Below are 12355 nucleotides of genomic sequence, written 5' to 3' on the forward strand. Positions count from 1 at the left end.
ACATACGTGCATTTAGTAATGTCTACGTACTATACCCTAGCCCCTAAGCTTATTAAACCCTTAGGGGAAACAAGAAACGTGTGTCAAACATCATAACATGGTACATCTTATTCGTATGCATTACAGTTCACATATTGTGCATTATATAGTTAATAACATTCATTACTCGTGATAATTTGGTGAATTATTCGTATCGTTTTATAATTTGTTATTAATGCGTACGTACTATACCCTAGCCCCTAAGCTTATTAAACCCTTAGGGGAAACAAGAAACGTGTGTCAAACATCATAACACAACACATCTTGTTCGTATGCATTGCAGTTCACAAATTGTGCATTATATAGTCAAATATATCCATTACTCGTTACCATGTGAAGATTACATACATGTCTACGTACTATACCCTAGCCCCTAAGCTTATTAAACCCTTAGGGGAAACAAGAAACGTGTGTCAAACATCATAACACAACACATCTTGTTCGTATGCATTGCAGTTCACATATTGTGCATTATATAGGCAATTATATGCATTACTCGTGACCATGTGGTGCATTATTCGTAGCGGTTTCCAGCCATTATTAGATTACTATTGTACCCTCATAATGCACAAAATATGACAAATAATGCAACACGGGATTAATTACCCAATGTTGATCTTGACCGTCCATTTCTCTAATCTAATGGCTGATATTAAGAAGGAAAAAGGAGGAAATATAGGAAAAGGAAATGAATACATCCCTATATATATATATATATATATATATATATATATATATATATACGAGTTGGGAAGGGAAAATTATGGGCTGAAATAAAACGAAAAAATTAATGGTTGAAGAAGAGGCCAAGTGTTTGGTTTTTTAAGAAAAAGGTTTGCGTTAAATTAGCACTATTTCTGAATGTTATTGTAGCCGGCCAGCCACTTTGATGGAATTACAGTCAGATTATTTTATTTTAAATAATAATTATATTTATGTGAAAATTAAAACAGATTTTTGAGTCGTACTACAAACTAATTATACAACTAAGCAGAGTTCCATACGACCAAAGATGCACATAATCCACATCTATCATTCATCAAAATTCTCATTCTTTGTTCACCGGCATGCCTAGTAACTATTTTCCGTGTTGATTTATAAGCACCTCGAATGGTGGGACAATTAGATCAATTATCTAAAAGTGCTCCATACCAAAAGCAGAGAATTATGCTCTGACCATTTGATTAAGAATGAATAAGTCACTCAATCAGGTTAAAATTCTCATATTGTATATAAAATTATGTGTGTATTTTTAGAGTTATTTAAATAAAGGAATTATATTATTAATATTTTAAATTTTAACCAAATTTAATACCCCCAATTTTTAAATAAGAAGTCATATCAAGTAAATTGGAAAAACATGAATTGAATTTTGCTTATCCTAACTTTAAGAGATCTGGGCTTTTTAGGCCCAGTACATTATTTATTAAATCAAGTTTATATTAGATTCGATTTTTCCAAAATGCAATTGTCTTTAAAAATATGTATATCTAGAAAACAAATATTGTACTCTATGTTAGTGTATTCAGTTATTGTAGGCTAATTTATATGTTTGAATTGTCTTGCATGTATCTCTATTGTACAATATATAAGAGAATGTTAAAATGAGAATACATCTTTTCATGAGCACATAAAAACCAATATTAGCTTTTTTAGTTGTGTGAATATGTATATTTGATGAGAATGGAGTGTGTTATATTACTAATTTATCATTAAATTGTTAACTATAATTACATGATAGGTATTAGATATTTAAATTAAGGGTCAAGATTATTTAGTTCGAGTATCAATATCATAAAAAAGTGTCAATTAGGATATTAATGCCAATTAACAATAAATTAGTTATAGCTAATTTTTGAAAAATATCTTAAAACTTTAAATGCATATAACTATCTCAATACACCTTACAAAATACTATGTCAATACGGTGCTTGTACAATGTTAATATGAAATTACGTTGACATTGTCATGTCTTCGTATTGATAATACACTATATTGATATTGTATTCTTAAACCCTAAATTAATAATTATTATTATCTTTTTAATATTAAAAAAATAAAAAATGAAATTATACATGACCGTTGTCAGTTTATAGACCATTAGATCTTTAAAATTCTATGGTCTTAAATTAATTATAGTTAGCAATACATGGATGAGTTAGCAATTAATCAATCGATATATGGCTATATTATGCATGCCGTACGTTGCATATAGACACATTGGATTTAATAATTTAATTGGATAAAAGGTCCCTGGAATTAATATTCTTATGGAAATAAGAAGGACATAAACAGTTGAAACCTAGGATTAATTAATTAATCCTACATTGTTCTAGTAGATGCCAATGGCATAACATCGTTGATTAATTTAATAGTATATATCAATATTTAAATATGTTAAACGGAGCTTTCTGTTCAATTCACATGGTTTGCCCCACTAATGTTTGTTTATTTAATGGGCAATAATTCATTTTATTTATCGTCGTGGACTATTTTTAAAATGAACAATGAAATAGCATTAATAGTTTATCTTTTCATAAAGTAGAACCTATAAGCCTAAAACCAATTAAATACGGATTTTGGTTCAAAACCGTATATTATTAAAATTTGAAGTAGACATTCATTTACAATTTTTAAAATCGAAATCGTCTCTCATGGGCTGAACCAAAATTGACATATTTGTCCAATTTAGCTTTATTGGAATATTATGCGAATCTTACTTATTAAATTATAAACATCAATAATGTCAAGATAAATTAAATAAACATAAAGTCATCGATTAATTTGACACGTATTTCGCTAAGAAGGCGTGAAAGTTGACCACTGTGCATGGCCACAGTATTAATTTGATGGATTGAAAGGAATTTAGTTATTTTATATTAAAATTTTCTATTTTTAAAATTTCAATTTGATTTGCTATTTAATTACGTGCTTGTTGAAACTTGAAAGGCAGTCACGTATAATAGAAACTTAGATTCCATTTAATATTTATATATAAACAATTTATAGCTAAATTTTTTGGTATTAAATTCAAAGCACGTATAACAAATACTAGTAAAACCGATCGAGATACTCCTACTATATTGGGAAATAAGATCAAAGAGTAGAATGGAAAACCATTATATATTTATATCCATCAAAATTGTTTGGTAAATTAAAATTACTAGAACATGAAAAGTATAACGTGAAATTGGAAAAATAAATATAATCCCCGTGGAATAAAAAAAGTGGTACTTCATAACTATTGAAAAGTAAATGTTGTTTGGTAATACTACTAAGTAGTACTCCTATTTAGAAGTAACACATAAAATTAGGGATTAAACTTCACCATTTTCACTTTTCAAATTACAAAACTGCGTAGTAATCGTATTTAAAAGTAAAACAAAAGTAAGCTCATAACTAATGCTTAATCTAATAAATTAATGCATACAATAAACACTTCAATTCCGTATTTAATGCCATCAATATTGTGGCACACACCCAAGTTTTCATCATCATAAAAAATTGACGTGAATATCATTGCATCTAAATTCAAATGCTCGGATTTTTAATTAACAGAATACACTAGTAGGAGTATAATTCAGTCATGATTCAGTGGTTTTAACAATCTACAACTCAATTGTTAATAATAATAATAATAATTATGTGTAATTTTCCATATACTAAGGTCAACAAGAATAGTGGTAATAGAAAGTGAATATTGTGGCATGATTTTAGGAGTATTTTTCATTTATAAATTTTCAACAAAGGCAAAACGTGCACCGACTTATCTTTGTTTGACTTTGGGCTCACCATAACTAACTGTGCGGCCCACCGTACCCTACACATTTCAGACATCGCCTTCCTCAGTTGCTAACTCTTCCTCGTATCACATCGAAACACCAAAAAGTTTTATTTAATTAAATATTTTTTTAATCCTAATTTCTTGTTAATCACTAATAAAACGGTTAATCTCACACTCACTCCCCTCAGTTAAGCCCTAATTGACCCGACACTACCGAGCCAGCCCCACGCTATTAATAAGTGAAGAGACGTCGCATCAACTTCGTTTCGTTGATTCTTTCCAATTCGATTCCGTTTCTTCTTTCCATTTTTGGCCATACCCTTTTTCTTCTCCTACTATTCAATTTCAAACTCTCTCTCATGGCGTTTGCATTAGTCACTTGGATTTCCGCATGCTCTTCCGTAAAAATGCAATCTTGATCTGATTTTAACTTCTGTGTGAAATCTTGGCGTGCGTGAGTGCTTTTCTTGGCCGGATTGAATATGAAGGTGGGGAAGTCTCAGGTGTGGCAGCCTTGCAAGAAGAAGAGGTTATAGTAGTTTGTGATTCAAGAATCACATTTAGGGAACTTGTGGAGAGAGAGAGAGAGAGAGGGAAAGGGGGAGTGGAATGTGTATAATCTGTATTAGGTAAGTGAGGCAAAAAGGGGGAAGATTATCCAAAAAAGGGGGAATTTTGGGATTGATTCTTTACATATCGATATATATAGATAACGGATAAGGGCTGTGGAGATGGTGATGGCATCGAAATCGAGCGTTGGTGCCAGTAGCAGCGGCGGTGGCGGTGGCGGGGGCAGTGGTGGCCGGACTCGCGTGGGGAGGTATGAACTTGGGAGGACTTTGGGAGAGGGGACTTTTGCCAAAGTGAAGTTTGCTAGGAATCTTGAGACAAATGATAATGTGGCCATCAAGATTCTTGATAAGGAGAAGGTTCTCAAACACAAGATGATTGGCCAGGTTGCTGCTGTTTTATTGTTCTTCTTATATATTCAGAATCTCTTCATTTTGATCAACTGGATTATGTCATGTTTTTTGTGTAGTTCTTGCACTTGATTCTGGGTTGACTTTTCTTGTTCATGTTATCTTTGTTCAATCCTTTTTTCTCTACAATCAAAGGTCTCTCTAGTGATCCTTTGGCTGTGTAGATGACCAATTTGTGGGGCTAATGTTTTATAAAAACTAGTTATTTATGTTTCTGATGATTTGAGTTGGAGCTGATCCGGCTACTATTGATCGGAATATGTTTGATGTGTATATTTTCAAGATCTTTTTGTTCATACTTTGATTTGTCTATGATTATTATGTAAAGATTTTTGGGAACTTTGACCTGATCTGTGCATTTGCATCGTTCCAACACTTATCTTCGTCTTTGCAGATCAAGCGCGAAATTTCAACCATGAAACTGATAAGGCATCCTAATGTCATCCGGATGTTTGAGGTTTGTGCTCGATTCTTTTAAACACTTTATCGTAGTGTGATATGGACGTGGGAGCTATGATGTGTGCGTATTGATGGGCTTCTTCTCGTGTAGGTTATGGCCAGCAAGACAAAGATATACATTGTTATGGAATTTGTAACCGGTGGTGAACTCTTTAACAAGATTGTATGTCTCGCTCATCTTCACTCTTTGATCACAAGCAATATGTAAGGAAGTGCAATTTTATTGTTGCTTTCTTGTTGGCAGGCTAGTCGAGGCATACTGAGAGAAGACGAAACAAGGAATTATTTTCAGCAGCTCATTAACGCAGTTGATTATTGCCACAGCAGGGGCGTTTACCACAGGGATCTTAAGGTGATCATGCAATTTCCTCTTTGTCTTATTCAGCTCCAGGTCTCCCCACTTATCTAGTTTTATTGAATATGAAAAGCTCATTGTTTATTGTATTGGTTATAGCCGGAGAATTTGCTGCTTGATGCCAAGGGCATTCTCAAAGTCTCTGATTTTGGTTTAAGCGCCCTACCACAGCAAGTTCGGGTACTATGATTTGTTCATACCTTCACTTGTTGAACTTTGCATTCCAGAAAAATGAATCAGATGATATAACTCATTTTCATATTCCTTTATCAGGACGATGGATTGCTTCACACGACATGTGGGACGCCAAATTATGTTGCCCCAGAGGTATGCAGCCATTTCTTTTAGCTCAATCAGTGATGTTTTTATTGCTTCTTGAACAGTTCGGTTTTCTGAATAACTGCTTTCATTTCCCTTGTTTCACAGGTGATTAACAATAAGGGCTACGATGGAGCTAAGGCAGACATATGGTCTTGTGGTGTTATACTTTTTGTACTCATGGCTGGATTTCTGCCCTTTGAGGAATCGAATCTTGTGGCATTGTACAAAAAGGTATACGTCATATTTCATGGTCAGGTTGCTGGAATTATTAGAGAGAGACAGACCGTATGGAGTAATGTTTGGAGCACGAAACATAGGCATGAACGCTACGTGCTACCTTGACAATGTTTGTTGGTTTCGCATTTCAGATATTCAAGGCGGACTTCAAGTGCCCTAGATGGTTTTCAGCAAGTGTAACGAAACTAATCAAAAGAATTCTGGATCCCAACCCTTCCACAGTATGCTCTCTTCTCTGTGGCTCGTAAACTGCAGCTTTTATTTAGTCACAAGTCTTAATGCTTTGTTATCTACCCGTTGCAGCGTATAACGATCAGTGAGATCCTCGAAAACGAGTGGTTCAAGAAGGGATACCAGGCACCTGAATTCGAACAAGAGGATGTTACCCTCGATGATGTCAATTCAATCTTTAATGAATCAGCAGTATGGATTTTAGTTTGGCTCCAGTTTTTGTCTTTCGATTTAATTATGATATTTCCCCACTTACCATAAAGTTCATTTTTGCATCAGGACTCTCCCAACCTTGTTGTGGAGAAGCAGCACGAACGGCCCCCAGCGGCTGCACCAGTGACTATGAATGCCTTTGAGCTCATCTCCACCTCACAGGGTCTCAATCTCGGTTCTCTCTTTGACAGGCAGATGGTATGCTGACTATCGATTGGTAAAAAGTGAGACTCACAATTTTGATCAATTTAATTAACGTGCTTCAAATCTCCTCCGACTCCAGGGTCTTGTCAAGCGAGAAACGAGATTTACATCAAAATGCCCTGCCAGTGAGATTATGTCAAAAATCGAGACAGCTGCCGGGCCTATGGGGTTTGATGTCAAGAAAAACAACTACAAGGTTTGATTATGTAGTACTATTTCTTATCAATGTTGGAAAAGAACTTCTTTGTTTCAATCTTAACCTCTGATTCCTTCCTTGCTCCTCATTCCATTTAGATGAAACTTTATGGGGAAAAATCCGGGCGGAAGGGTCACTTATCCATTGCTACGGAGGTATGTTTACCTAAAGATTTTCGGCTCCTCACTCGACTACAGAGAGAGAGAGGTGTTTTGACATTATGTAACACCACTTTTATCAATTCATCTTGCAGATTTTTGAAGTAGCTCCATCACTTCATGTGGTTGAGCTTCGCAAGGCTGGAGGTGATACATTAGAATTCCACAAGGTATCGTTACATTAGCCTTATTTTGCGTAATGTCTTAGACGATCTCAAATATCAGATCGTATAGAAACACGAAAGAGGAGCAAGTTCACAAACGTATTAGTTCTTAAAAATTCAAATTGTTGCAGTATTTTGAAAATGAGAGTGTTAGATAATGAGCCCTTTCTCTTATCCTTCGTATGCAGTTTTACAAGAACCTTTCGACCGGGTTGAAAGATATCGTATGGACAGCGGGCGAAGAAGTACAACAGGAAGGGACCAGCCGTAAGTAGACCGTTTTTTTTTCTTTTAATTTTTTTAGTTCATAGGACCACGTGGTGTACTACATAATCATTGTTGTGTCGTGCGTCATGTATTGCCCTTGTTGCAGGTACTGCTCACCCGAGGCCTTAATTGTAACGTCGTCTTGCTAAGTTGAACCCATACTTGCATGTTAGTGTTGATTTGTAGTATTTGGTATGCTTACATAATATGGAACATCACCCTTTATATTTTTATTTGCTTGTGTAACATTAGCATGTCCTGTTTGATGTCTATAAATCTATGATTGAGGATTTTCGTGTTGTAGGCTGTAGCAATGTATCCTACTATAAGAGCATCCACATCCGTGCTCTTGCCAACGAGCACGGATGTGGGTCCGGACCCACTTTTTCTGCCTGCTCTTAGGCAAGAGCACAACACCCATATCCGTGCTCTTCCGCAAGGACGAGCACAAGGGTCCCACCATTCCATTATTCAATTTAAATAAAAACATTTCCACAAAATTAAAATACATTAAAAATACCCGGAATAATATTACAAAATACATTAAAAATTAAAAATTACATAATTAAAATCCTAAAAAATAAAAATTACATAATTAAAATTTTAAAAAATATAAATTACATAATTAAACTTCTAATCAATAAAAAATACATAATTCAACTCCTAAAATAAAAAAAATCACTACTCGTGGCCGAATTTCACCCAAATATGTTTGATTAGGTCTTCTTGCAGCTCAACGTGAGTTCGGGTATCGCGCATTGTGTGCCTTGTTTCGATCCTCTCACCCACCGTCGTATGCACACCTCGACGTGGGGAAGACCTCGCGCTTGAGCTTTCGGCTTCATCCTCGTCGTAAAAGCTAGCCGCCCTCGGTCTTTCGTTGGCTATAATCATGTTGTGTAAGATAATACACGTGTATATGATGTCGGTGGTATTTTTCACGTACCACAGCCGAGATGGGACCTTCACAATGTTGAATCGGGCTTGAAGGACCCCAAAGGCTCTTTCGACGTCTTTCCGCGCGGACTCTTGACGCTGCGCAAAAAGAGCCCATTTCGGGTCTTGCGGGTTGCTGAGCGTCTTCACGAAAGTTGACCACCTTGGGTAGATACCATCGGCGAGATAGTAACCCATGTGGTATACATTTCCGTTGACGGCGAAGTCGATCGCCGGTGCTATACCATTCAACACATCATAGCATGCCAAATCGTTGTTGGATCCGGCAACACCGAAATATGCATGCCAAATCCATAGGCGGTAGTCGGCGACCGCTTCAAGGATAAATGTTGGGCCGCCTCCTTTGTGGCCGCTTAAGTGTTGCCCCCTCCAAGCAGTCGGACAATTCTTCCACCTTCAATGCATGCAGTCAATGCTGCCAAGCATACCGGGAAAGCCATGGACTGTTTCGTGAAGACGAAGCAACCGTTGGCAATCATCGGTGGTGGGTGCCAGAAGGAATTCGTCACCGAAAGCTGAACGAACGCCCTCGCAAAAAATTTTAAGAAAAAGGATTCCAGTGGACTCACCAACATGCAAATACTAGTCGAAGAGGTCGGCCGTTTGCCCAGTAGCGAGTTGTCGGATAGCACACGTACACTTCTGCAACGTCGAGAGACTTTGCCGACCGGCTGCATCTGGACCTGTTTGGAAGTATTCAATACGAGCGAACAATGTGTTGACAATACGCATAAACAAGTGCTTTGGCATGCGAAAACGGCGCCTAAAGTAATCTTCCGGAAACCGCGGCTGGCCGGAAAAATAGTCGGCAACGAGCCTTTCGTGGGCTCCCTCCCGGTCACGATGAATGTAGCGGCGAGTTGATCTAGTTGGTTGAGGAGGAGGGGCGGGGGTATTCGCTGCGACATATGCTTCATATGCGGCACAATGTTGTTCGTAGTATTCTTGTTCTTCGCGCTCCGCTTCCGCAATGAGATGAGTGAAATTCATTTGAGGTTTTGAGTGAGAGATGAAGGTGTAGATAAGTTGTATGAAGAATATGAATGAGTGATGAATGAGAGATGATTTGATGTGAACAATGGATGATGAATGTGTGTATTTATAGATGATTTTGGAGAAAAAAAATAAAAAAAATACAGAAAACGGGCAAAAAATAGCCATTTTTTTGGGATTGTGAAAAAATATTTTTTTGGGTATTATTTTCAAATTTTTTAAAAAAAATAAAAAAATGATTTTCCAACGGATATGCAGTTGGCCAATCAAAACGCGCATCGAGCACCTCCGTGCCAGCGGCGCGAGCGCAGCGACGGCGTCTCCGTGCCGCTGGGACGGACGGACGGACGGACGTGTCCCTGCTCGCCGACGTGGATGCTCTAATAATCGACCCTTATTACAAATGAAATGTAAGATTGCAACTTTTTTTGCTTTTTTCTAACGTATAGTTAAGAGTATCAGCAGTGGCGGACGTCACCGCGAAATTCTCACAGGCATGCGGGAATTCTGTTGCGGACGTCCGCCATTGTGTGTGGCATGCACGGATACGAAATTCCGTCGAGGAATTCGTAGTTCCGCGGCGTTCTGCGGAATTCTGCGGGAAATTCCGTGCGGATGTCCGCCATTGCGTTGATTCCCGCAGAATTCCTATTTATTGCATTATTGTGGGAAGTCCGTCGGGAATTCCGTGGAAAATTCCGCCACTGTGCAGTTGGAAGTCCGTATGACGTGGCAAGAGGTGTTTTTGAGAATTCTGTGGGAAATTTCGATGCGCCAGTGCTGATGCTCTATGAAAAAATTGAGGACCCAATTGTGAGCAACAAATGAGCGACACCTATATTTTTCTCTCCTCTCTCTTTTTGTCATCCTCTCCGCGTATTTTTCCTCTCTCCATCATTTCTGTATCAAAATCATCCTCCTCAATTCCTCTCTCTACAACATTCTCAGATCCCAAATTCACACAGCAACAACGCCGTCGCTATTCTCCTCTCGCTTGCTTCTTCATTTTTTTTTATCACGGTCAAAACTTAAAAGCTACATAAAACTAAAAGAATCATGTTCTCAATTGAAATGGAGTAAGAAATATAGTACACATTAAAAAGTAAATGTAATTTCAAATTTATGACATTCATTTTTCCACAAACAAGATCAGAACTTTTCATCACACTGCAAATTAGATGGTGCAGAGAAACATAACTATCTGCCGATTTGCGCTTTTTATTTCAGTCAAATTGCCTTCCATTCATCCAAAATTCTCAATTATATTAGCTACGTCAGAAAGAGTGAGGAAGATAATTGCAGAGTCGACTGAAATTCGTCACAAATTCTCCATAAATTTGTGCTTTTTCTGTCCATTTGCCTTGCGCCATATTTCGGGGGAAAAACGCATTTCTAGGCCAGTTGGCCTCGAAATAACGGAAATGTACTCGTTTTGTTATCTGTTCCATATATGAGAAAAACGCCAACCGCATTGGCGTTTTTATAAGTAAAAACGCCAACAACAATGGCGGGTTTTAATTTAAAACGCCAACTACGTTGGCGTGTTTTAATTGCAACGTATTTTAGTCGTATTTTTTGTAAATACAGTATTGAGTATAAAACGCCATTCGCATTGGCGTGTATAAATAAAACGCATTTTTCGTTGGCGTGTTTATTCAAGTAAAAAGGTCGGGTAGAATGTCGTCTTGATAAAATACGCCAACGTGGTCGGCGTGTTTCAAAGAAAACGCCACTGCAATTGGCGGCTTTATACAGATTTGATATATCCCCTTCTCCTCCCCCAAATCGCGAAAAACTCAGCCCACACACTCCCAAATCGCGAAAAACTCAGCCCACACACTCTTATCCAATGTAGACTGCTCCACGCGAATTCGCCCTCCATCCATCTATCGGTGCTATTTTTCCCCAAATTTGTATATTATTTTCGGTTAGTATGCTTATCTTTTACATTATTTGAGTAATTGTTGGATAGTTAGCTAGGGTTTGTAATTGATTGTGAATTGAGTTGAAATATTGTGCAGAATTATTATTGTGTAGAATTATTATTGTGCAGAATTATTATTGTGTAGAATTATTATTCTGTAGAATTATTATTTAGCATATTTGGCTCACTCTACATAATGATGAATGTAAAAATAATACATATTTATTTGTGTTTTACATTATTGCAGATAGTATGACGTGGTGTGTCAATTTATATTGGGGTTGAAAGATAATTCCCGGAGCAGTTATTTCGTATGATCCTCCTTTTGCTAAAGGATTCATTATGTTGGATGAAACAATTTCGTACGACGAGCTTGTGGAAAAAATTTGTGAAAGGATAGGGATAATCAAATATGAAAACAACATTCAAATAATATGGAAACGTACAATATGCTTTGGAGCCGGAGTCACGTTTGTAGGTGTTCTACTAGACGAAGTATGCATGCAACTAATGTTTAGTGAGAGTATGGTTATTGGAGGTCTAATTGAATTATATGTTGAGTATTCGGCAATTACTCAACATCATAGTCATCATGTCATAAGTTATGATGTTGGTACGTCTACGAGAGCCCAAGAACCATATTTTGCTGCAACACAAGATTTTGATGTTGGTACGTCTACGAGAGCCCAAGAACCATATTTTGCTGCAACACAAGATTTTGAAGCTGGAGGCGTGCATTTAGGGGAAAGTGACAATTATGATGCGGTTGAGGACGTAATAGGTCTTGATAAAGTCGACTTTCTTGATCCACAATCACCTTATTATTCTGAAGATTCCCACCCGGTTAGTATAATTTAATCCAATATCACAAAA

The 12355-nt window shown here is 37.0% G+C and overlaps 1 protein-coding gene across 1 annotated transcript; it reads left to right on the forward strand.

Moving 5' to 3' along the window:
* The first annotated feature begins 4033 nt into the window (after positions 1 to 4033).
* Positions 4034 to 7899, forward strand: LOC121745489 (CBL-interacting protein kinase 23-like). The gene is made up of 15 exons (XM_042139419.1): positions 4034 to 4779; positions 5198 to 5260; positions 5354 to 5425; positions 5507 to 5614; positions 5717 to 5797; positions 5891 to 5944; positions 6044 to 6169; positions 6307 to 6396; positions 6479 to 6598; positions 6686 to 6817; positions 6903 to 7019; positions 7118 to 7174; positions 7273 to 7347; positions 7530 to 7608; positions 7715 to 7899. The coding sequence occupies exons 1-15, from the start codon at positions 4555 to 4557 to the stop codon at positions 7735 to 7737; spliced, it is 1422 nt and encodes a 473-aa protein (XP_041995353.1). The 5' UTR covers positions 4034 to 4554; the 3' UTR covers positions 7738 to 7899.
* Positions 7900 to 12355: the final 4456 nt, after the last annotated feature.

This window comes from Salvia splendens, chromosome 8 (genome assembly GCF_004379255.2).
Source record: "Salvia splendens isolate huo1 chromosome 8, SspV2, whole genome shotgun sequence".
Taxonomy (NCBI): domain Eukaryota; kingdom Viridiplantae; phylum Streptophyta; class Magnoliopsida; order Lamiales; family Lamiaceae; genus Salvia; species Salvia splendens.